This window comes from Triturus cristatus, chromosome 7, assembly GCF_964204655.1.
Source record: "Triturus cristatus chromosome 7, aTriCri1.1, whole genome shotgun sequence".
Taxonomy (NCBI): domain Eukaryota; kingdom Metazoa; phylum Chordata; class Amphibia; order Caudata; family Salamandridae; genus Triturus; species Triturus cristatus.
The window spans coordinates 1,606,116,219-1,606,143,362 of NC_140590.1; the positions used below are offsets into that span (position 1 = coordinate 1,606,116,219).

The 27,144-nt window shown below is 47.6% G+C and overlaps 1 protein-coding gene across 1 annotated transcript in view; it reads right to left on the minus strand.

The window, feature by feature from the left end:
• Positions 1 to 27,144, minus strand: part of EFCAB8 (EF-hand calcium binding domain 8) — a 3,172,177-nt gene that overhangs the window by 117,733 nt on the left and 3,027,300 nt on the right. The window contains exon 25 of the mRNA XM_085615170.1: positions 140 to 238. Within this exon, the coding sequence (XP_085471296.1) occupies positions 140 to 238 (99 nt within the window). The remainder of the gene's footprint in view (positions 1 to 139; positions 239 to 27,144) is intronic.

The following is a 27,144-nucleotide window of genomic DNA, read 5'->3' on the forward strand; positions in this document are numbered from 1 at the left end:
CACATCAATCTATAAAAGATCCAGTTCTTAACACCAATCAATAGTGTATACAACTACTCAAATAAAATTCTTCTGGGCTGCTACTTGGGGCTTTCTTGCAACATCCAGTATTTCTATTATATATAGTTCCTAATCATACCTGTTCTCTCCAACCAAATGAAGCTTTTAAATCAGGAAGAGCTGGTGTTATACGGTGTCGTACTTTCTGGTTGTAGGACGATCCAAGGATGGTACTCTTCTGTAAAAAAATAACATTATTTATATTAATCTGCTCTTTACAGTAGTGACTGAAAAGTTAAAGTCACAACACGCTGGTACTCCTGTTGGACTTCATAGAGAATAAAAAGCTGGTCGTCTTACTGTAGGGTTATATTTAGTATATACAAATCTTATTGACACATTTAATCCATTTTGGTAAATATGTCTCTCTCACCACAGCCAAGAAATACCGGACTACATTGTTAGGGTTTACGAAAGTGTCACCATGCTTAGGGCACCTTCTGTCACCTGATACCTTTTTACCACATTTTGATTTACTAAAAATAGATTTAGACAACCCTGAGTCCCATGCACTCTCACATTCTTAAACACACTGACACACCGATTATCATGTCCTTATATGTTGCTGTAATCAGACAATGAAATATGAGCTAACCTATAGTATGGGATATCCTAGTGCTAATGTTACTTCATTATCTGAATCATTATTTATTACAAATATACATAGCACTACTCTACAGCCTCTCACATCCGAACCTGTAATGGGTTTGTCTGCTATATGATTCCTCTGTAAAGTTTTGCAGTCTACACAGCTGGAGTAACACCTGAGGTATCACTTTCATTTTTGTGTCTTAACTATGTTGGTGTCTCCGCTGCTATAGGGAGAAGCATATTTTCCTGTACATTATTAAGAACTGATAAATGAATAAAGTTACTATGCTAAGGATTTGCTGAATTGCTGAGCAGTCACAATCATATTTTGACTCTTTCTTCTGCAAAAAAGGTGAAGCACAGACAAGAAACGTAGTACACAGTGGTAGGATACTGCACTGGCTAATTCAAGGGTCCAGCATTTCTGCACCCAGGAATAGTGATCCTGGAACACCATGCCTAGTTTTACCAGATAACCACCCAAACCCTCCTCTTCTCACAGTCCTGAGAAGGATTGCATGGTCTCTGCTGCAGCCCAAACCTTTCCCGCCTGCTGACATGCAAAGGTTGATGTTAAAATACAGTGTACTAAAATATTGAAGTATTTAATATAGTTTTCATTGATATTCTTGTGTGTGTTTTGATATATTGTTAGATATTTTCTTTTAAAGTTTTTTAAATTATTTTATTTCTTTCTGATATTTTATTTTTTGTGGGTTGTGAGTTATTTTAGGAGCTTGGGTGAGTAGTGTCTAACATTTAAATAATTTATCATTAAATTACATTTAAGTATATCATTGTACATGTTAGATTTTGTATTTATATAGGTGCCGATTCCGATCCTGTAAAAAGACCCTACGAATCGTCGTACGGAGCGTTTTCTCTGTACGACTCGTACCCGGTAAACTGTCCGCACAACCCAGGAAGTACGATTCGTACAGAAAGCCTATTTTCGTACGAATCGTACAAAAGACCATACGGGTAAAAAAACCTACGAATCTGATCCGGAACAGCCTGTTCGCGACGTCCGTACGTATGTAAGCAGCTTCTACGGACCAGCAAGTACGATCCGTCCCAACGGCACTCCGTAAGGCTCTTTTTTTACGGGAGCCAATAACAGCCGTAAAAGCTGAGTCCCCAGGGGTACGAGTCGTACAGGCCCCCCGTATGTACGCACCGTACACCCCCGTATGTACGCACTGTACACCCCAATATGTACGCACCGTACACCCCCCGTATGTACGCAACGTACCCCCGTATGTATGCACCGTACCCCCGTATGTACGCACCGTACACCCCCCGTATGTACGCACCATACACCCCCGAATGTACGCACCGTACACCCCCCCGTATGTACGCACCGTACACCCCCCGTATGTATGCACCGTACCCCCATGTACATACGGGGGTGTACGGTGCGTACATACGGGGGTGTACGGTTCGTACATACGGGGGTGTACGGTGCATACATAGGGGGTACGGTGCATACATACGGGGGGTGTATGGTGCGTACATACGGGGGTGTACGGTGCGTACATACGGGGGGTGTATGGTGCATACATACGGGGGTGTACGGTGCATACATGGGGGTACGGTGCATACATACGGGGGGTGTACGGTGCGTACATACGGGGGTGTACGGTGTGTACATACGGGGGTGTATGGTGCGTACATACGGGGGGGTGTACGGTGCATACATAGGGGGTGGGGTACGGTGCGTACAGACGCAGGTGGTGGGGGCCTGTACGACTTGTACCCCGGGAACAACTTTTCCCGGGCAACGAGTCGTACAAACTTCGCTTCGTAGCGGGTAGAGTCATTCCCCATGTACGGGACGTTTTCCGTACGATTCATAAATCGGATAGCCGGTCCGGATCGTACTTGTACGCTCGGACTGTGCTTTTACGAATCGTACTGAAAAGTGTCCGGGTACGTCTCGTCCAACTTTTCCCGCTACGATTCGTATGGATCGGGCCGATCCGTATGTACTTTTTCCCGTACGAATCATACTTCACGGGTCGGACGTGACTTGTACGATTCGTATGGAAAAAAATACGTATACGAGTCGAACGGCAAATTTTTTTAACGGATCGGAATCGGCACCTAAATATTTATTTACAGGGTAATTTAATAATTTTGGGTTTATTTAATTTGTGGCTTTCCAAAAATAATTCAATAATTTTATTGGATGGGTTGTGGGGTTAACTGGGGGACGTGGTGGGTAATGTTTTATTTCCTAGCTTACCTAACATACAATTAATAAACATAAATATTTGTAAATAATTTTATTTAGGTTTATATACTTGTATTTTTACTGTATACTTTAAATGGGCTGTGGGGTTGAATGGAGAATTTAGTGGCCAGTGTTTGAATTTAAAGTAGTTTTAAATAATACATTTATTTTATTTCAATATACTAAAATTACATTTAAAACAATTAAGATTTTATATTGGGGTTCATGAATTTGTATTTTTTAACAATGTTGTTTTTTAAGATCTGTTGTCGGTTGTATTGGAGATTGGGTGGATAGTGTTTTAGTATTAGCATTACTAACTAAAATTAAGATTGGGTATTAAAGTTCTATTCCTTTGTTTAGGATCGGCCCTATATATTGACCTTTAATTGAATACTATATTTTAAATTACATAACATAGTAAAAAACAATTTTAGTGTCATTAATGAACAAGTTACTTACCTATGGTAACGATATATCTGTAAGAAACATTAGATAGTTAAGATTCCTTACCTTAGAATATCCCCAGGCATCAGGCTGGATCTGGAAAGATTTTTGGTCAGCAATACCCTTGCGCGTCGCTAGGCGTCGTCTGTGGCTTCGCGTCCGTCGTCGGCGCCGGGATGACGTCGTCGGAGTACTTAGACGCCGCCCTCGCGCGCTGACGTCAGTTCTTGTACATAGTTTCCGCGCCAGGAACGCAGAGCCACGCAAGAAACCGACATTGGTGCCATGAAACTAGGGCCCTGAAAGGGATGACCTTAACCCTAGATATCAGTTCGCAGAACGGGGAGGATGGGTGGGGCGGTAAGGAATCTAACTAACTAATGTTTCTTACAGATATATCGTTACCGAAGGTAAGTAACTTGTTCATCTGAAAGTAACACGTTAGTTAGATTCCTTACCTTAGAATAGATACCCCAGCAATACCAACCCCGGTGGTGGGTCTGCGAACCAAGATCACACCAGGAAGTCCTTGAGAACAGAACGGCCAAAGAAGCCGTCTCTCTGGACTTGGCTGTCCAGACAGTAATGCTTGGCAAACGTGTGCAGCGAGGCCCACGTTGCTGCCTGACAAATATCCCGCAGAGGAACTCCCCGCCGCAGGGCAGTAGTAGCCGTTGTGGCCCAAGTGGAATGGGCCCTCAGCCCCACAGGAGGTTCCTTCTTAGCCAAGGAATAACAGGCCTTAATGCACAAACCGACCTACCGAGAGATGGATCGCTTGTGCACCGCCCGCCCCTTCTTAGCGCCCATGTAGCCAACGAAGAGTTGATCGTCCACCCGGAACTGTTTCGTGCGGTCCAGATAGAAGGAGAGCGCACGTTTTGGGTCCAGACGATGGAGCCTCTCTTCCTCTTTCGAGGGATGCGGAGGGGGAAAGAAGGTGGGCAATGTAACAGACTGGCCGATGTGAAAGGCAGTCACCACCTTAGGGAGAAAGGAAGGTCGAGTCCTGAGAACAACCTTGTCCGGATAGACAGAGAGGAAAGGAGGTTTAGAAAAAAGAGCCTGGAGCTCACTCACTCTTCTGGCAGAGGTGATGGCAACCAGGAAAGCAGTCTTAAGAGTCAGAAGACGAAGAGGACAATTATGAAGTGGCTCCAAAGGAGCGCACATCAGATAGGTTAACACCAGGTTCAAGTCCCACTGAGGCATTTCGAAAGGGACAGGAGGAAACATGTGAGTAATGCCTTTAAAGAATCTAGAAACAACAAGGGACTTGAAAAGAGAAGGCTGATCAGGAAGCCGTAAGAAGGCAGAAACAGCTGAAAGTTATCCCTTGAGGGTGCCCAGAGCAGAGCCCTGCTGTGCCAGGGAAAGAAGAAAGAGGAGAACTTCAGAAAGAGGGGCGGAAAGGGGATCCACAGCCTTTGCTGTGCACCATGCCACAAATTTGTCCCACCTGCAGGCGTATACCGTTTTAGTGGAGGGACGCCTGGCTGCCAGAATGACATAACAGACTTCAGGAGGCAAATCAAATGGCAACAACTGTCGCCGATCAATCTCCACGCATGGAGGTGGAGGCTGGACAGGTTCGGGTGGAGGACTGTCCCCTGCGCTGCGACAGAAGGTCCTCCTGAAGAGGCAGTCGAATCGGGGGATCGATTGACAGACTGAGTAGCTCGGGATACCAGTATCTTCGTGCCCAATCCGGAGCCACAGGATGAGTTGAGCCCGGTCGCGCCTGATCTTCTTCAGCACTCTGGGCAGATGTGGTATAGGCGGAAAGGCGTACAAGAGACCGCAACTCCATTCGCGTCGAAAAGCGTCTCTGAGCGAGTGCCGCCTTGGAAACTCCAACGCGCAGAACGGATGACATTGCGCGTTCTCGTCGGTGGCGAATAGATCTAACCAAGGCTCTCCCCATCGCTGAAAGAGGTCTTGCGCCACGTCCGAGTTCAGACGCCATTCGTGATCCATTATGCACCGGCGGCTGAGTTCGTCCGCCCTGGTGTTCAGAGAGCCCGCCAGTAGTTGAACCACAAGGGTGATGCCCTGATGTTCCAGCCATGTCCAGAGGCGCAGAGCCTCCGGACAAAGGGTCCACAACCCCACCCCGCCCTCTTTGTTGCAATACCACATGGCGGTAGTGTTGTCCGTGAACACCTGCACTACACTTCCCCGTACAGAGGGAAGGAATGCCTTCAGTGCAAACCGGATCGCCCGCAGCTCCAATAGGTTGATATGGAGCCGGTACTCCGCCGGAGACCAGAGGCCTTTGATCTCTGCCTCTCCCATGTGGCCCCCCCATCCCAGGAGGAATGCATCCGTCACCACTACGTGCTCCGGTTGGGGTAGGGAGAGGGACCTGCCACTGACCCAATCACGGTCCGTGAGCCACCACTGCAACTGTCTTGCAGTGCCCTCCGAGATCAGGACGTGGTCGGACAGGTTGCCCCGATGTTGAGCCCACTGGAACTTCAGGTCCCACTGCAGAGCCCGCATCCGCCACCTGGCGTGATGTACCAGCAGGATGCAGGAGGCCATTAGATCCAGCAGCCGCAGGACCATCCTGACCGAAACTCGGGATAAAGGCTAAAAGATCGGAATCAGAGCCTGAATATCCCGAACCCGCTGTTCTGGAGGATAGACCCGAAACAACTCGAGTCCCGAACCGCTCCAATGAAAAGAAGCTTCTGGGAGGGACTCAGATGCGACTTCGGCACATTGATGGAGAACCCCAGCAAATGCAGGAGGTCGCCGTAGTCTGGAGGTGGGAGACAACTGCCTGGGGCAAGCCCGCCTTCAACAACCATTCGTTGAGATAGGGGAAGACTGGAACCCCTAATCTGCGCAGATGAGATGCGATCACCGCCATCACTTTCGTGAACACCCGAGGGGCACTGGTGAGGCCGAAGGGGAGCACAGTAAACTGAAAGTTCTCTTGGCCTACCGTGAACCGCAGGTAACGCCGGTGGGCCGACAGGACAGGGATGTGGAAATACGCGTCCTGCAAGTCCAACGCTACCATCCAATCTCCAGGGTCTAGGGCAGCCAGAACCTGAGCATCTTGAACTTCTCCTTCCGGAGGAAGGCGTTGACGCTCCTGTGGTCCAAGATAGGGCGTAGGCCCACTTTGCCCTTCTTGGGAACCAGAAAGTAGTGGGAGTAACAACCCTGACCTACTTCTGGGCCAGGAACGCGCTCAATGGCCCCCTTGGCCAAGATGGCTATAACTTCCTCCTGCAGAAGTTGCAAGTGATCCCCCGATATGCGGTGGTACTGCGGTGGCATGGCTGGAGGGGTCGCCTCGAAGGGGAGGGAGTAGCCCCTTCAGAAGATTTGCAGCACCCTCCTGTCCGACGTGATGGTATGCCAGTGGAGCAGGCCACGAAAGGGGCGAAAAGCAGAAGTTTGCGGGTGCGGGGACGAGAGGCCCAAGGACTTGGCCGTAGCCCTGGAGTCTTAAAGCGCTCCAGCGTACTATCCGCTTTGTCGCCAAAAAGGCGACGGCCATCGAAGGGCATGTCCATGAGTGTGCTCTGGACATCCCCGGAGAAATTTGTGGATCTCAGCCAGGCGTGGCGACGAATCGCCACCGTCGTCGCAATCGCCCTACCTAGCGAGTCAATGGTGTCAAGCCCACATCGAATGGAGTACCGTGCTGCATACTACGTCCTACTTGAGTGTCTGCTCTGGTGTCCGAGTCCAGACAATAATGTCTTGTGAATGTATGGACCGATCTCCAAGTAGCTGCTTTACAGATCTCGGAGAGTGGGACATTATTGAGAAACACAGCAGTAGCCGGTTTCCCTCTTGTCGAATGTGCCTTAGGTAGAGGCTACAACGGTTTCTGAGCTAGTTGGTAAGCCAATTTAATGCTTGACACAATCCATCTGGCAATAGAACGTTTAGATGCTGCAAAACCTGTACGGACAGCACCATAGTTTACAAACAATTGGTCAGACTTTCTGACAGCCTTAGTTCTATCTAGGTAGAATTTAAGAACTCGCATAATATCCAAAGAATGCAAAGCCCTTTCAGCTGGCGAGGAAGGGTTAGGAAAGAAAGTTGGCAGCGAGATAGTCTGATTTACATGAAAATCAGACACCACCTTTGGTAAAAAAGAAGGATGAGTCCTCATCACTACTCTATTAAGATGAAAAGTCGTGTAGGGTTCCTTTGAACATAGGGTCTGAATTTCACTCACCCTATGTGCTGAGGTGATAGCTACCAAGAAGGCTGCTTTCCACGTAAGGTGTTGTAATGTAGCCTTATGTATGGGTTCAAAAGGTGGACTCATAAGTTTTGAGAGAACCATGTTCAGCTCGTATGGGTTCGGAAGGTGGACTCATAAGTTTTGAGAGAACCATGTTCAGCTCCCAATGAGGTGAGGGAGGCCGTACTGGGGGGTAAACCTTTTTGAGTCCCTGCAAAAAATCTTTTACCACTTGAATTTTAAAAAATGACTGCTGAGATGGAGAGCGCCTATAGGGCACTTTGATGGAAGAAAATTTCAAACCCCCTCTGGCTAAGTGAAGTAGATAAGGTAAAATCACTTCCTCTTGACATTTCGTAGGGTTATACTGATTTTGAATACACCATACATAAAATCACTTCCACTTACAGGAATATGAGTGTCTTGTAGAAGGCCTCCTAGCTTCCTTCAATATGGTCATGCATTCCTGGGGAAGGTTTAGATGGCCATACTGTAGGACTTCAGGAGCCATGCTGTTAAGCTCAGCGAGGGAAGGTTGGGATGGTAAATCCTCCCCTGCATCTTGGTTAGCAAGTCCGGTCTGCACGGCAGACGTTTGTGCGGCCGGATCGACAGGTGAAGGAGATCTGGGTACCACCACTGCCTCGGCCAGTCCGGTGCTATTAGGATCATCTTGGTGGCAGAGTGTTGCAGCTTGGTCACCACTTTCGGGATTAACGGAAGAGGAGGAAAAGCGTACACAAATGTCATTGACCAGTCGATCAAAAGGGCATTCCCCAGAGATCCTGGTCGATGGTATCTTGAGGCGAAGCCTCAGCATTTTGCGTTGCTTTCTTCCGCGAAGAGGTCTTTTTGTGGCCGGCCCCACTACTCGAAAATGTCCTCTAGCACTTCGTTGTTGAGGACCCAGTCCTCTGGATCTTGAAAATGCCGACTGTGTGCGTCCGCTTGAAAGTTGAGCTCGCCTGGCAGGTGCACCGCCTTTATGGAAATGTTCCTTGCCAGAATCCAGTGCCACAGGGATTGAGCCTCCAGCGAGAGTGTCCTGGAACGAGTACCTCCCTGTTTCTTTATATAGTACATTGTGGTGGTGTTGTCCGTTTGTACTAAAATGGAACTCGACCTGATTGAGGGTAGGAACGCCTTGAGGGCGAGATGGACTGCCCTGAGCTCTAGCATGTTGATGTGGTACAGCTGTTCGCTGCTGGACCAAAGCCCCTGAGTTTGTAGAGTCCCCAGATGCGCACCCCAACCTTGTAGCGATGCGTCGGTGATCAATGTTTGCGATGGAGGTTCCTGATGGAAAGGAACTCCCACCTGCAGATTCCTCGGCTTCAACCATCACTTGATCGACTGTCTGGCCGTTGACGAAAGACACACTTTGTCCTCCCATGTGAGAAGTTGGCCTGATGTATGATGTCACTAGTTCTAGTGTACACCTTATATCAGTCCAAACAACCCTTATGGTGATTGGTTGTAAAGTCAACCTTATAGACCAGCTATCCTAGTGGTAGCATGGACAAGAGCAGTCTTAGGCTAAACTCTGAATGGCATGTGAAGCCAGCTGTGATACCATATATAATCCCTTGAATACCAAATGAAAGGACATCACAACAGATATATATATAAAATAAAGTGTATTTATTCTAGTCAAACCCTCAGCACTCTTTATGAGATTCGAGGTAAGTACAACACAGTCTTATTTAAGCATACATTAAGTCACACAGGTAAGTAATACAGTTAGGCCCTAGGGGCCACGCAAACCATATACTAAAGAAGTGGTATAAGGACCACTGTCACGGAAATAGGCCTAGGGAATCGCTGGGGCTACACTACACTACCAACAGTTAGGAAGTGGGAGGCCCACGGGATTCAGGTGCAGAGTGGAAACACTCACGCGTAATGCGTAAAAGTCAATAGAATCACTAGCAGTTAGAAATAAGCAGTTTTAGGACACTTCTGGTATAGCTAGAAAGTCGAGACTCGGAAACTAGACCCTAGGATAGTCAATACCCTTGTGAGCACCGAAGTACCCACGGGCTGCGGGTGCATAGGTGTGAACTTGTATCGGGTTTCGTCGTGGACTTCTATGGATGCCTGAAGGAAAGTTGCTGACAGGCAGTCAGTGAAGAGTGTCCGGTGGATTCCAAGGCTGGGATCAAGAAGAGAGGATACCTGCAAGCAGAAGGGACAGAGTCTGGGTCACTAGCCAGTGACCACATGGAACCAGGAAGGAACCAGGCGATGTTGTGAAGATTGCAGGTGAAGAGGTGAAGCTTGTCGCAGCAGCCACGGGTACCAGGAGACGTCGAGGACGACCAGGACCAGGAGGCGAGCTGTCCCACGAAGGCTCTTGCTGTCGGCGGCGTCGAAGTTGAACTAGGACTCACCCAGCCTTGGCAAGCGGAACCCACGAAGAATGGAGGACTTGCTTCTGGTGCAGACCAGGAAGGTCTGGGGTGCTTCTCTTTTGCAGAGGAGCGGGAGCCAGTCTGGAGGAGCCAAACCAGCAGTGAAGATTCAAAGGTGTGTCGTCGCAAAGGCCGCTAGCCAACGGGCAAGCAACCGGACAGACGAGGCAAGCAGGGAAATGCAGAAGGGCCCCACGCAGGACTCGTGGAGTGTGGGGGGCTGATCTTCGGTGCAGATGGTGCTTGGGGTTGGGGCTTCTCATTCCCCGGTGCACAACTTCGAGGGTCCCTTAGAAGCTGCGCTGGAAGATACTCGCCACTTTTCCCAGGTAGCCGGTCCCACGTCTCTCGTCGCCTCCACGGATCTCAGCTCGGCTGTGGATGTGGATCAGGGTCGGAGAAGTCTGGAAGTCAAGGCTCTGGTCGGGCTCTGCAGTCGGTCCCTCGTAGAACTTCAGCAAAGCAAAGGGTAAGTCTCTTGATGGTGCCTGTTTCCACAGGGTAGCCACTCCTTGGCCACAAGGGAGATTCTTCAGTCTTCTTCTTTCGTCGAATGTCGAAGGTCCAGAGTTTCTGTTCAAGTTGCAGGTTCAGGATAATCTAATCTCCTGGGGCCCAACTACCACACTAATACTAATCTGGGGGGCTGGGTTGCCTGCTAGGTCACGCCTTATGGGTGGGACCTGGGAGGGGGTGGTTACACCCCCTTCCCTTTGTCCAGTTTCGCACCAGGACTAGGGCTGGAGTGCCCCAGCACCGGTTTGAACTGGACTATGCATGGGACACCTTGTGTGCCCCAGGCAGTGTCTCGTTTCTTTCATCCCTCCCTGCCCCAATACACTAAGGCCTGTCTGGGGTGGTGCTCGCACCTCCCAAGGCAGGAAACCTATTGTCCAAGCCTCCCGTGCCGGGATTGCTCCCAGCAGCAGGAGGTCAGACTTGTGTCGTGGCAGCAGCATCCATTTTGTGAATCTGGGGCTCTGGTTAACTTTAACCGGGTAAGTAGGTTTCAACATGTCTTCTCCCTCTAGAAGGGAGGGATAATATCCTCATCCCCAGAAATGGGATGGGGGTATTATTCCAAAGTGTTGGACACCTTACACGACATGTTTTGATAAAGCCAAACCATAGTTACCATAACCGTTTAAGATTATAAGGCACTTTAAGAGTATATGGTAGGCTATATCATAGAACAGCTGTAAGGACATGGTTCCGAAAGCTGCAGACAGGCTCAGCTCATACTAGAGCACCGTCTCACATGTTACCAAGCACTCTGCCTCCAGGATTGTTAAGGCCTGCCATAGGAGTGGCTGACAGGTACACATGTGTCTATATATAAGGTAGGTATAGGAATACTACACCTAAGCAAGGGGTGATTACACGACCTTGCCCCAGCTGAGTGATCAGCCAGTTGTGTCATAATGGAAGGCCAGGCCAGGGGGGCATAATACATGCTGCAGCCCCTGGTAGGCCTAGGGTACACCTATGCCCTGGGTACCTAAGGTACACTGTACAGGGGCCAATAAGGTGACCCTATCCAAATGGGTTATGCACCTAAAGTACATGGTATTAATTTAGAGAGAGAACAGCAGGGCTGTGGGTCTGATTAGCAGGCCCACAGCCACATCTAAGTCGAAAAACCAGTAAAGCAAAAGCAAAAAGTGGGGGTGAACATAGAAAGCAGACCCTACTCTCCTACACAACCCCCCCCCCCCCCCAAACTTAGGGATATTAAACTAACCTTGACCAGTTGAGTCTTCATGTTCTAAGTGGAAATATCTGGAGAGTCCATCTGCATTGGCATGGTCAGTCCCAGGTCTATGTTCCACTGTGAAGTCCATCCCCTGTAGGGAAATGGACCACCTAAGAAGTTTGGGATTTTCACCCTTCATCTGATTTAGCCACAAGAGTGGCTTATGGTCTGTCTGAATCTTGAAGTGAGTGCCAAACAAGTATGGCCTCAGCTTCTTCAGGGCCCAAACCACAGCAAAGGCCTCCCTCTCAATAGCTGACCAACGTTCTCTCTAGGGGTCAGCCTTCTACTTATAAAAGCAATGGCTGGTCTTGACCATCTATATTAAGTTGTGAAAGTACAGCTCCCACACCCAACTCAGAAGCATCTGTCTGGACAATGAACTCTTTGGAGTAGTCTGGACTTTTCAGAATAGGTGCACTGCACATGGCCTGCTTCAGGTCATCAAATGCTTTTTGACAGCTTACTGTCCACTGAACTTTCTTTGGCATTTTCTTGGAGGTCAAGTCATTAAGTGGTGTCACAATGGACCCATAGTTATTAACAAACGTTCTGTAGTACCCAGTCAGGCCCAAGAAAGCTCTGACCTGAGTCTGGGTAGTTGGAGGAGTCCAGTCCTTTATGGTCTGGATCTTGCTCTCCAGTGGTTGAACCTGACCCCCACCAACTAGGTGGCCCAGGTATACAACCTTGCTCTGCCCTATCTAGCACTTAGTGGCCTTGATAGTGAGGCCTGCCTTTTGCAGGGCCTCGAAAACATTCCTCAGGTGGACCAGGCGATCCTCCCAGGTGGAGCTAAAGATAGCAATATCATCAAGATAAGCTGCACAGTAGTCATCCAACCCAGTAAGGACTTGATTCACCAACCTTTGGAAAGTGGCAGGTGCATTCTTCAGACCAAAGGGCATTACCACAAATTGATAATGTCCTCCTGGGGTCGAGAAAGCAGTTTTGGCCTTTGCATTCTCAGCTAGTCTGATTTGCCAGTAGCCTGCTGTCAGGTCAAATGTGCTCAAAAACTTAGCAGGTGCCAGTCTGTCAATGAGCTCATCTGCCCTAGGTATTGGATGGGCATCTGTCCTAGTGACAGCATTGAGACCTCTGTAATCCACGCAAAACCTCATCTCTCTCTTACCATCCTGGGTGTGAGGTTTTGGCACAAGGACTACAGGACCAGCCCAAGGGCTCTCTGAAGGTTCTTGACTCCCAGCTCCAACATCTTTTGTACCTCAACTTTTATGCAGTCCCTGACATGGTCAGGTTGCCTGTAGATTTTACTCTTCACAGGCAGACTGTCACCCGTGTCCACCTCATGGGTGCACCAGTTTGTCTGACTTGGGGTCAGAGAGAACATATGTCTGTAGGATTGCAGAACTTGTCTGCAGTCCTGTTGCTGATGGACAGTGAGGCTGTCAGAAAAGACCACACCATCAACTGAGCCATCATCATGGTTCTGAGTCAACAGGTCTGGGAGAGGGTCACTCTCTTCCTCCTGCCCCTCATCTGTAGCCATGAGTAAGCCCATGTCTGCCCTGTCAACATATGCCTTCAATCTGTTGACATGAAGCACCCTGTGGGGGCTTCTGGGAGTCCCAAGGTCCACCAAGTAGGTGACTTCTCCCTTTTTCTCAACAATAGTGTGGGGTCCAGACCATTTGTCTTGGAGTGCTGCTGGGGCCACTGGCTCCAACACCCACACTTTCTGCCCTGGCTGGTAAACAGTCAGCACAGCCTTTTGGTCATGCCAAGCTTTTTGGAGTTCTTGGCTTGCCTCAAGGTTTTTAGAAGCCTTCTTCATATACTCTGCCATCCTGGAGCGGAGACCAAGTACATAATCCACTATATCAAGTTTGGGTTGTCTGAGAGGTCTCTCCCATCCTTCCCTTCAAACAAAAGCTCAAAAGGGCTGTAGCCAACCCCCTTTTGTGGGACCTCTCTGTAAGCAAACAGAAGGCAGGGTAAAAGGATGTCCCATCTTCGCCTAAGCTTGTCTGGTAAACCTTTTATCATTCCCTTTAGGGTCTTGTTGAATCTCTCAACAAGCCCATTGCACTGTGGGTGATAGGGTGTGGTGAACTTGTAGTTCACACCACACTCCTTCCACATTGCAGTCAAATATCCTGACATGAAGTTGGCACCTCTGTCAGAAATGACCTCCTTTGGAAAGCCCACTCTGGAGAATACTCCAAGTAGGGCCCTTGCCACAACAGGAGCTGTTGTGGTCCTCAGGGGAATAGCTTCTGGATACCGGGTGGCATGGTCCACTATCACCAGTATGAATCTGTGCCCAGATGCTGTTTGTGGGTCCATTGGTCCTACAATATCTATGCCCACTCTTTCAAAGGGAACCCTCACCACAGGTAGTGGTATGAGGGGGGCCTTTGTGGTGCCACCTGATTTGCCACTGGCTTGGCAGGTGACACAGGAGCGACAAAACTCCTTGGTATCTTCTGACATATGGGGCCAGTGAAAGTGAGGGACAAGCCTGTCCCAAGTCTTGTTCTGGCCTAAGTGTCCTGCAAGGGGAATATCATGGGCCAAGGTAAGAAGGAAGCCTCTGAACTTCAGTGGTATGACCAACCTCCTGGATGCACCAGGCTTGGGGTCTCTAGCCTCTGAATACAGCAGCCCTTCATCCCAATACACTCTATGGGTACCTTGAGCATTCCATGCAGCCTCAGCAGCAGCCTGCTGTCTGAGGGGTTCAAGAGAGGGGCAGTCTAATTGTGCCTGCCTCAGATCTGCCCTTGAAGGTCCCCCTGTCCCAAGAAACTCAACCTGATCAGGTTCAAGTTCTTCTTGGACAGTTCCTTCAGGGCTCTCAGAATCATCCTCCTGTGAGGGCTGATCCAGTGCCTGAGGCAGGGGGGAAGGCACAGCATTTACCCTACTGCTCTTTCTCTTGGTTTGTGACTGGTCCATAGTTTCAGGATCCAGCACTTGTTCAGTGGTGCACTTTTTGGCCTGTGACCTGGTCACAGCAAGGACATGTGCATCTATCCCTAGCATTTCTGCATGGGTCCTATACTCCACTTCAGACCAAACTGAAGTTTCAAGATCATTGCCCAGTAAACACCCCACAGGAAGGTCTGAACTAACAACAACTTTCTTGAGGCCAGTTACCCCTCCCCAGGAGAAGTTAACAATTGCCACACTATGGGAGGTAGTGGCATTGCTAGCGTTGGTCACTAGGTAGTTCTCACCTAGTATGATCTGTCCAGGGTCCACAAAGGCAGGTGTCACCATTGTGACACTAGCCCCAGTGTCCCTGTAGGCCTGAGCCATCCTATCATTGATAAAAGGAGTCTGTCTGTACTTGCCCAGGTTACTGGGGCCTACAGTAGAGGACAAAGCTATGTCCCCATCACAGATCAGAACAGCCTGAGTAGGTATTCTGACTAGGCCAGAATCCTCCTCAGTTCCCAGGGTTAACCCTACTACACCCTTTTGCTGGGAACCACCACTTACAGCTGAACTAGGGGGTACAGTTGCCTTAGGGGCAATGGTGGCTGGGGGCTTATCCTTTTTGGTGCACTCACTAAACCAATGTGAGTTTGACTTACAATAGTTGCACCATGGTTTCTTTTGGCCATTTTCTTTTTATCCTTTTTGGGACCACCCTCCCCCTGAGCCTTTTGGGGGCCTGGTGAAGACTTCTGGTCTTTTTGTTTCTGATCATTACCCTTCTGGTCTGCCTTTTTCTGATCACCGCCCTGGTTCTGGTTTTTCTGCTTAACTCTAGTCCTGACCCATCTATCTGCCTTCTTTCCCAATTCTTGGGGAGAAGTCAGATCAGAATCAATCAGGTGTTGATGCAGTAGCTGGTTTTGACAGTTGTTAAGGATTTGTTCTCTCATGATCAAATTATACAATCCTGTATAGTCCTTAACCTTACTTCCCAATAGCCAACCTTCCAAAGCCTTAGTGGCACAATCTACAAAGTCAGTCCAGTCCCGAGTCTGTGTCTTCTGGGTATCCCTGAACAACAACCTGTATTGTTCAGTGGTTAGGCCAAACCCATCAATTAGAGCACTCTTCAGGACAGTGTAATAGTCTGCATCCTCATCACTAACTGTGAGGAGCTTGTCTCTACCTTTCTCAGAGAAGGAGAGCCACAAGATAGCTGCCCACTGACTTTGGGGTACCTGCTGTACTTTGCAAGCCCTCTCCAAAGCAGTTATCCATTTGTGGATGTCATCCCCACACTTGTAGGGAGGGACAATCTTGATCAGGTTTCTAGTATCATAGGTCCTGTCTCTATCCTTAGGGATATTGCTGCCACTAGTGGGTTCTAACCCACTTAACTTTTGCTCTCTAGCCAGAGCAAGCTTCTCCTTGGCAAGGGCAAGTTCTTCCCTCTCAATCCTTAGATTAGCTTCCCTCATTCTGGCTTCATGCTCTTTTCTCTGGGGGGAAGTCATTTCCCTGTGAGAAGAGGCATTAGAGATGCTAGAGACATGGGAGTGGATGGATTCCCTTGAAGGGATCTGTCTCTTCTGCTTCTCTGGTTAAGCCCACTTGGGGGTCTGTATAGGGGAACCCCATGCAAACTCCCATGTAAGCTTAGGTTAGCCTGGCTAAGTCTTCCTACTTGGCCCTGGCTGTCTACCTCCTCATCTGAAGTCCTATCTGACTCATCTGTAGCGGGTAGACCATCCCCTGTACCTAGGGTACCAGCCTGTGAGGCCCTAAGAGCATCATATTCCTCTAGGATCTGTACTAGCTGAAGGAGGGTAGGGTTTGCACCCTGTTTTAACTTTCTGGAGGTACACAATTGTCTAATCTCCTGAAAAGTTAGGGTATCATATCTAGAGGGGATCTTTCTCAGACCTGCCCCTCCCGAGAGAGAATCTCCTTGATCTCCTCCCAGAGACATGATCTAGTGAGGGTGTGGTGTTTGCACCTACCTACACTAGTTGTTTCTACTAAACCTCTCTAGTAGTTGTAGTCAGGGTGTGCTAGGCCCTTCAACCTACAACAACTAAGTCCAGTAGGACTTAAGTATTATAATCTATGTTATATGTACCTAAACAATATCTGTGTGATCTTTCAATTTAGTATCTCAAGATTACAATGGTATTACAACAGCAAGCTCAGATCCCAACCGCTGCTCACCAATGTGAGAAGTTGGCCTGATGTATCATGTCACTAGTTCTAGTGTACACCTTATATCAGTCCAAACAACCCTTATGGTGATTAGTTGTAAAGTCAACCTTATAGACCAGCTATCCTAGTGGTAGCATGGACAAGAGCAGTCTTAGGCTAAACTCTGAATGGCATGTGAAGCCAGCTGTGATACCATATATAATCCCTTGAATACCAAATGAAAGGACACCACAACAGATATATATATAAAATAAAGTGTATTTATTCTAGTCAAACCCTCAGCACTCTTTATGAGATTCGAGGTAAGTACAACACAGTCTTATTTAGGCATACATTAAGTCACACAGGTAAGTAATACAGTTAGGCCCTAGGGGCCACGCAAACCATATACTAAAGAAGTGGTATAAGGACCACTGTCACGGAAATAGAATATGCCTAGGCCTAGGGAATCGCTGGGGCTACACTACACTATCAACAGTTAGGAAGTGGGAGGCCCACGGGATTCAGGTGCAGAGTGGAAACACTCACGCGTAATGCGTAAAAGTCAATTGAATCACTAGCAGTTAGAAATAAGCAGTTTTAGGACACTTCTGGTATAGCTAGAAAGTTTAGACTCGGAAACTAGACCCTAGGATAGTCAATACCCTTGTGAGCACCGAAGTACCCAAGTTACCTAGCCCACGGGCTGCGGGTGCATAGGTGTGAACTTGCGTCGGGTTTCGTCGTGGACTTCTATGGATGCCTGAAGGAAAGTTGCTGACAGGCAGTCAGTGAAGAGTGTCCGGTGGATCCCAAGGCTGGGATCAAGAAGAGAGGATACCTGCAAGCAGAAGGGACAGAGTCTGGGTCATTAGCCAGTGACCACGTGGAACCAGGAAGGAACCAGGCGATGTCGTGAAGATTGCAGGTGAAGAGGTGAGCCACGGGTACCAGGAGACATCGAGGACGACCAGGACCAGGAGGCGAGCTGTCCCACGAAGGCTCTTGCTGTCGGCGGCGTCGAAGTTGAACTAGGACTCACCAAGCCTTGGCAAGTGGAACCCACGAAGAATGGAGGACTTGCTTCTGGTGCAGACCAGGAAGGTCTGGGGTGCTTCTCTTTTGCAGAGGAGCGGGAGCCAGTCTGGAGGAGCCAAACCAGCAGTGAAGATTCAAAGGTGTGTCGTCGCAAAGGCCGCTAGCCAACGGGCAAGCAACCGGACAGACGCGGCAAGCAGGGAAATGCAGAAGGGCCCCACACAGGACTCGTGGAGTGTGGGGGCTAATCTTCGGTGGAGATGGTGCTTGGGGTTGAGGCTTCTCAATCCCCGGTGCACGACTTTGAGGGTACCTCAGAAGCTGCGCTGGAAGATACTCGCCACTTTTCCCAGGTAGCCGGTCCCACGTCTCTCGTCGCTTCCACGGATCTCAGCTCAGCTGTGGATGTGGATCAGGGTCGGAGAAGTCTGGAAGTCAAGGCTCTGGTCGGGCTCTGCAGTCGGTCCCTCGTAGAACTTCAGCAAAGCAAAGGGTAAGTCTCTTGATGGTGCCTGTTTGCACAGGGTAGCCACTCCTTGGCCACAAGGGAGATTCTTCAGTCTTCTTCTTTCGTCGAATGTCGAAGGTCCAGAGTTTCTGTTCAAGTTGCAGGTTCAGGATCATCTAATCTCCTGGGGCCCAGCTACCACACTTATACTAATCTGGGGGGCTGGGTTGCCTGCTAGGTCACGCCTTATGGGTGGGACCTGGGAGGGGGGTGGTTACACCCCCTTCCCTTTGTCCAGTTTCGCGCCAGGACTGGGGCTGGAGTGCTACAGCACCGGTTTGAACTGGGCTATGCATGGGACACCTTGTGTGCCCCAGGCAGTGTCTCGTTTCTTTCATCCCTCCCTGCCCCAATACACTAAGGCCTGTCTGGGGTGGTGCTCGCACCTCCCAAGGCAGGAAACCTATTGTCCAAGCCTCCCGTGCCGGGATCGCTCCCAGCAGCAGGAGGTCAGACTTGTGTCGTGGCAGGAGCATCCATTTTGTGATGCTGGGGCTCTGGTTAACTTTAACCGGGTAAGTAGGTTTCAACATGTCTTCTCCCTCTAGAAGGGAGGGATAATATCCTCATCCCCAGAAATGGGATGGGGGTATTATTCCAAAGTGTTAGACACCTTACACGACATGTTTTGATAAAGCCAAACCATAGTTACCATAACCGTTTAAGATTATAAGGCACTTTAAGAGTATATGGTAGGCTATATCATAGAACAGCTGTAAGGACATGGTTCCGAAAGCTGCAGACAGGCTCAGCTCATGCTAGAGCACCATCTCACATGTTACCAAGCACTCTGCCTCCAGGATTGTTAAGGCCTGCCATAGGAGTGGCTGATAGGTACACTTGTGTCTATATATAAGGTAGGTATAGGAATACTACACCTAAGCAAGGGGTGATTACACGACCTTGCCCCAGCTGAGTGATCAGCCAGTTGTGTCATAATGGAAGGCCAGGCCAGGGGGGGCATAATACATGCTGCAGCCCCTGGTAGGCCTAGGATACACCTATGCCCTGGGTACCTAAGGTACACTGTACAGGGGCCAATAAGGTGACCCTATCCAAATGGGTTATGCACCTAAAGTACATAGTATTAATTTAGAGAGAGAACAGCAGGGCTGTGGGTCTGATTAGCAGGCCCACAGCCACATCTAAGTCGAAAACCAGTAAAGCAAAAGCAAAAAGTGGGGGTGAACATAGAAAGCAGACCCTACTCTCCTACATCCCACAGAGAGGTCTTTTGGTCCCATTTGTCCTCTAGATCTTGTTGGAGAGGACGCATCCGCAACCTGGCGTTGGGCACTAGGAATATGCAAGATGCGATGGCCCCTAGCAGGAATTATATCTGACACGCTGTTGACAAACTGTTGACTATAACATGCCTGCCTTTCTGGGCGAGGGATAATTGTCTCTCCTCCGAAGGAAACACTTTTCCTATTTCGGAGTTTATAATTGCTCCCAGGTAGTGTATCCTTTGCGTTGGTGTGAAGGTGGATTTTTTGTAATTCACTTGAAGTCCCAATCGGTGACACAGATTCAGGCAGCGTGTCAGCTGTGAACTTACAGTCTGAGGCGATGGACCTTTTAGCAACCAGTCGTCTAGGTAGGGATAGACGAATACTCCTGCGCGCCTCAGCGCAGCAGCTACCACCGCCATGCACTTTGTGAACACTTGAGGCGCTGACTTCAGTACAAAAGGAAGAACCTTGAACTGGTAGTGGGAGGTTCCTACCACAAATCTCAGGAATTTCCGATGACGCTGGCAGATGGGAATGTGAAAATACGCGTCTTGCAGGTCCAGCGAACACATCCAATCGCCTCGACGGAGATGTGGATATATTTGGTCAAGTGCAAGCATACTAAACTTCTCCCTTTTGATATGTTTGTTGAGTGCTCGCAAGTCCAAGATGGGTCTGAACTCTGTTTTTGCACTTCTTTTCTGAATTAGAAAATATCTGGAGTAGACTCCTCTCCCTCTCTGCGCCCTCGGAACCCTTTCTATGGCCGATTTGAGCAGAAGGGTTGCCACCTCTTCTCTTAGCATTTTGAGTTGATGAGACGAATGCACTGGGTGGATCGATGGAGGAGGACTCCAGAAACGAAGCGAGTATCCATGTCGCAGTATAGTTAGAACCCACTTGTCTCTGGTGATGTTTTGCCACTCTCGCAGATGTCGTGAAATACTTCCTCCCACCGGAACGGTGGACGGTATTGGAGGAAGCGATTGCTCATTGTTTTCCTTGAGCCTTGTTTCCACTGTTGGACTGGCGGTTGTTTCCTTGTCCTCTAGTTGATCTGCGGGACTGGAATTGTGGTTTTTTCTGCCCTTGCTGGTCTTGGTTTTTCTGCCAGTGAGAGGTTTGAACCCTCTGTTGGAAATTACGCCTGTCGGTTCCCCTTCGAAGACGGAACTCCTTCCTTTTCTCTAGCCCCACGGCTTTCATGGTCTCGAGTTCCGATTTCATACGAGCCATCTTGTCATCCTTATGTGAACCAAAAAGCGAACTCCCAGAAAAAGGCAGATTGAGAATTCTGGCTTGTGCCTCAGGTTTAAGGGCCGTTAATCTCAGCCAAGAGGATCTTCTGGCTGAAATACCATGGGCGTATGAGTGAGCTGCCAACGTTGCTCCATCCGCTCCCGCACTTATGACCAGATTAGAGACCAGACTGCCCTCCTGTAAGATCTCTTCAAAGTGCTTTCTATCCTCCTGAGGAAGTTTTTCTATGAATCTTTGAAGAGAATCCCAGAGTGATCTATCGAAGCGCCCCAAGAGCGCTGAGGCACTGGCAACTTTCAAACTGGAGGCAGCCGATCCGCATACTCTTCTTCCCCAAGAGTCTTGCGTCTTGCTTTCCTTGTCCGGCGGCACTGTGGATGATAAAGCCACAGAGGGGACTTTCCTGGCAGCCGCAGTAATCACAGAGTCCGGTGGAGGGTCCGCCTTGAAAAATAGAGGATCCTCCGGAGCGGGGCGATATTTTTTAAGTATCCACGCCGGGGCAGACTTGATGGTAGCCGGCGTGAGGAAGACGTCCATCACTGGTTTAAGCAAACCAGGGACCAGAGGCAACAGTGGACGAGACGCCGTTCTTTCATGAAGGGTCTCAAAGATGACAGAGGAGGTTGTCTCTTGGACAGGCATTGGAATGTTCAATTTTGTCGCTCCCCTGCACAACACATCTTGAAAAGTACTGATGTCATCCACTGGAGAAACTCGAGATGGAGGCGTATCTGAAAGCGTGGGAGAGTAATCTCTTTTGGAAGAATGACTTGAAGAAGAGGATGTAGGAGACCTACGCCGTCTTCTGTCAGATCGCACGACTCTCTTCTGCGAGAGGTGGACCTCGATCGTCTCCTGGGCGAAGGTGAGCGTCGTTCATACTCTCTCCCCCGAGAGTGGGAACTTGCTGGTCTCCTAGGCTGTGTCAGATTCCTCAATCTGGCTAAGGAAATGCTTACTGCATGTGCAATGGAAGGTTTAAGTGGTGTGGACTGAGGCAGCACTCTGGTGGGGCTTTGTCCCGGAGGATGAACCTCTTCTTGCCTCAGTGGAGTCGGCAATGCTCTCAATTGAGGTCTCGGTGGATTAGGATGCTCTACTGGTGAAATAGGAGCTGGAGATGAATTTACCACTTCTGGTGATCTGGATCTCGAAGGAGACAGAGGAGATCCTGATCCTGCTGAGGCCGATGGTGAAATTGAAATAGGCGGAGACCCAGAGGCTGAATCATGCTCCGATGCCACATCCGAAGTATATTTCACCCTATGCGGGGACTTGCGTCTAGACGCCGACCTGGACATCGATTGGGGCTTTGACGTTTCCTGATACCCCACCACAGAGGACTGTCTCGACGGCGATAGGCCTATCACCGGAGATTTGGACTTCGACGCCGAGTGGATAACTGGCGATGAGTCCTGCCTCGATGTCGAGAGCCTTGTCATCGACGGAGGGCTTATCCTGGACGGAGGCCTAGAACCCAACGGGGAACTTCGCCTCGACGTCTGCATATTCGCCGACGTCATTGACACCTTTGACGACGGAGGCGCCTGCCTCGACGTCGATCCCGACGGAGGCGTCCGCCTCGACATCGACCCATGGTCCGACGACGATCTTCGTCTCGACGTCGGCAATGCCTTCGACGACAATCGCCTCTCTCTCTACGGCGATTCAGGTCTCGACGTCGATGATCGCTCATGTTCTTTTGACGTCGATCTTCGTTTCGACGTCGTTGTAGATTTCAAAGTCGACCTTCTGTGTCTTTCCCTCGACGTCGACTTACGGCTAGCTGTTGACTTCGACGTCGAATGACGATGTTCCTCCTTCGACGTCGATCAATGTGTTCTCGACGGCGAAGCTCTCGACGCTGAACGACGTCGTTTCGTCGCCGGATCCTGTATCGACGTTGATTTTCTTTTGGAAGCGTGACTCTCCCTGGCCTCCTCATCTCTCAACGACGATCCCGCCGCTGGAGTCTTCGACGCCGAGCCCGACGCCGATGGAGAACACACAGGGATCAACTGCTTCGACGTCGAAGAAAGGCCATAAAGCCTAATCCTTCCCTTTACAAAGTCCTCTTTGAAAGGTGCTTACAATGACGACAGGAAGCAGGAGAATGTGTGTCCGGTAGACAGATGATACACACATCATGATTATCTGAAGACGCCTTCTTTTTGCCATAGGATGGACAGGGCACAAACAAGGAAGGCATTTTTCTGACAGAAAAAAGTTCTGAAATCTTGTCAGAAAAAACAGGAAATATGCTTCACCAGAGGTATATTAAGATGAAGCAAAATAATTGACTAGAAAATAGCAATTCTTGACTAGAAGCCAAAAATGAAGAGAGCTGAATTCCAGGGTCCTGACTGAGGGAGCCGAAAACAACTGACCTAACTGTCACCCCTGAGGCATGATGGGATATTGGAATCAAGGCTGCCTTAAAGACACGGTGCCAGTTTTTACCTGTACAAGGTTTTCAGTCTCTATGGTATTGTATTACAATGCAGCCTGCAGGCTAACAATGTTTTGTGGATCTGTGTTTGGCATAGTGTTCTCTTTTCTTTATCATGAGTTGTACCTCAGAAAAAAAAAAAAAAGGAGATTTAGGTGTATTATTATACCTATGGTGTTTTATTAGATATTTATATCTACATTGTCTAGCCTACTATGGGGGCTGCATTGGCTTGGAAAAAATAATATATGTTTATACATATACAGAGCTGTATATATATGTGTTTTTCATATATAATTTTTATTATTTCCGGGGTCCCCGCACATGGGCGGGAATATTCAGTGCTTATGACTATTGATGAGGATCCCCTGGAAGAGAATTAAATATTACTTTCAGATTTGCATAAAAAGCCACTTAAACTTATATATTATAAACTCTTCTTTTATTAAAATATTTAAGAATTAAAATGTTTTTGAAAAATTATATTGGGGTTAAATCTATTTTTTGGGAAATACTTTATTTTTGTAGTTTATATTTTATTTGTTAATTTATTTGTATTTAGTATAATTTTTACTATCAATACTTTTATACTTGATGTTTGTCGATTACATTCTAAGGGGCCGATTACGATCTCGTTAGGAAGGGCTCCAAACGGGATTCGGAAAAAGCAAATTCGATTCGGAGCCCATGTTTCCAAACTAATCGTCCCCCTTTCTGAATGACCAAGTACGAAGCGAGGAAGCCACCCGCGCTTACCGAATCGGTTCTGAAAGTGATTCAGGCAGTCCGATTCGTTCGGAGCCAATCTGTGCAGCTTAATGGGGACAGTTTCTGAACGAGCGAGTACGATGACCGATTCTGACAGCCGTACCGACTTGGTTTTGACACGACGAAACGGCTGTGGGAATTGGACTTCCGAGGGCCATAGCAGCCCCCCTCTTCACCCGAGGCCTTCTGAATTGGTCGCAGGGGGGTACCCATGGGTCCCCCCTTTCCATGCATGCACAGTGTGGCGGACACCATTGGGTGCCCACCACAGGGCGCACGATTTCCCCCACCTACCTGGGAAGTGGAAGTGGCTAGAAAATGGGAAATCTCTGCTACAAAACGGGTTGGGTTATGGAAAATGTTTGGTAGGGATCAAGGGAGGCACATGCAAATATTAAAACACACCAAAAAAGATTAAGAAAATTGCTATTCACAAAAGTTACACTTATACCTATTACAGTCAAGGCCACTAGAAATGCACAGCAGGGTAGGAACAAAGTTAGTGTCAGGGTCAACTAAATAATTCCACAAGAAAAAGGTAAAATATGTGGTGTCATTATTTTGTCCTTTTACACCTGTAAGCACTGTCTTGGCAAATGTTTCTTCTCATTAGTATAAGTTTAACACCTGAATACACCAAACAACAACTGAAAGGGGGAGCAGTTCACCTTTACCAAGGACTTGCTAAGGCGCAGCAACACATGTAGCAGGGTTTTAGTAACATTTGATCTAATTGCACTACAAACAAATTTTGTTTTGTTAAAATCTGCTAATTATGTCGAAGATGATGGATTAAAGGGCAAGTGCAGCAAATCCATAACTATGCAGAAAACGCTGTGGGCACAGAAGAATCACATATTCCAGTGACCCTGACTACACTAGTATTACTGACAAAACAGGTCAAATTGACTCTAGTCAAGAATTGGAACAAGTTAAGCACCACATATGGGGAATCACTGTAACTGGGAGTCACCCTCATAGAAATCAATGGACACAAAGAATAACACTAACCCCACAAAGGGAAACATAGGAAAATATTTTTTTTATTAATCACAATTTTAAACAATAAACAAAATCAACTTTAGATGCAAGTAATAGAAAACACATATTTAAACAAGGCTTTAATCACATTCAATACATTTGATTAAGGTGGAAGGGAGTGTAACTCTGAAACACCCATCAACAGCTGAAACTCAATATATCAATCAATCACATGATATTTGGCAGGCATATAGATTATTCTGTGGAACAGGCCCTTTTTGTTAGTATATCTAAATTGGTTCAGCAGTTTTTAGGCTACACAGGACAAAATCTTAGTGCTATATTGGGCCACGATCTATGGTGGAACTTTCATGGTATACCGCAGTACCTGGCGATGACAAAACACAATATCATTGGTTAATGAAATCCCTTGCAAAATTAAATTGCAGACATATTGTTTAGACCACACTTTGCCTTGTTTTAATGTAAAACATAGGTTATTACTGTTGATTTAAATGTAGAGGAAGGGATGAGGCAGTTTAGCAAACTCTGTAGATGTAAGGAAACATAGTTTTACTGACTTCTATATTTAAAAAAAAGTTTACGTAGTACTTCAGTACTATCGCGAAAGTATCTAAGAAGTACTACGGAGCATATTATCAAGAAACAACGTTAATATTATCGCCGCTTTAGCAGCTGAAAACTGCCGCTAAATTGGCGATAATGGGCTTGATAATATGCCCTTGAGAATACCAATAGAAGCTCATGTTCTGGTGTCAACATGGGCTTCTATTGGAATTCTCACAGGCATATTATCAAGCCCATTATCGCCGCTTTAGCGGCAGTTTTTTGCCGCTAAAGCGGCGATAATTTTAACACCGTGCTTGATAATATGCCCCTACTTTACTAAATGAAAAACAACAAAAACCTTATCTATGATAAAATTAAATTAGACACAATATAGGTTTTGCAACTAAGCATATTTAAATTTGTTAATGAAGCCAAATTCTCAGGTTTGTAAAGAAAGGATGGTTTCCACAATGCAGTGCTGCACCGGAATATTTGCTATCCAAATTAAAAATGGAAGACATTTCGTGATCTTGAAAAAATGCTGAGACTGCCTTGTTCACATGTCTTTGAGTCATTTCAAACTTTTTTTTTTATTGTTTTGATTTTGGGATACACAGAGCAGCAATATACAGTCTAAGCATGTATCTCATAAATACAGTATATAATTGTTTTTCTTTGTTTTCTTTTGTACAGGTGACAGTGTTATGCCAAAAACATTTATTACAGGCAAATTATTGAAAAAAGCTGTACATCCCTGTTTGTTTTTTTTGGAATGACAGCAGTACAATCATCAATAAACACAGAACTATTACAAGAAAGAATCAAAAGCTGGGCTGCAGTTGCAGAGCAGCATTCCTACATATCTCCTGGCGTCAAGGACGGATGTGATATTTAAAGTTCTTTCCATCTCGTCTCCTCCTTAAAGAACAAGTTACCTACCTTTGGTAACGATATATCTGTAAGAAACATTAGTTAGTTAGATTCCTCACCTTAGAATATCCCCAGGCGTCAGGCTGGATCCGGAAAGATTTTTCGTCAGCAATACCCTTGCGCGTCGCTAGGCGTCGGCGGCGGCTCCGCGTCCGTCGTCGGATTTGTGCGCCGGAATGACGTCGTTGGAGTACTGTGGTAAATAATTTAATTACCGGGACTTAATTTGATGCAGAAAATCTATAACAATAGCTCAGTAAAATAAGAGGCAGAATCCGTGGTATTAGAGGTTCGGAACGGGCTTTATTCCATAATCAATTTAAATCGATGAGCTCCATATTCCATCACCACGAAGGTTCAGGAAGTGAAGACCGTACTTTATTGATAAGTAATCATTTTTATACAATAGGCATTACAGTGAAACAAATGGAGGAGGCGTAACAATTGATAGTAAAGATAAAACATACATGCGTAGCAAAAGTGGGTGTAACTGGGCGTAAATAAAGAACGTCATCAGGTATGATGTCATAATAGGGTGGTTCCATGAAAGAATTTCGCAATGTCAGCAGAAATATTTGGCAGAAATGCGCGCGCAGCAGCATGACGTGT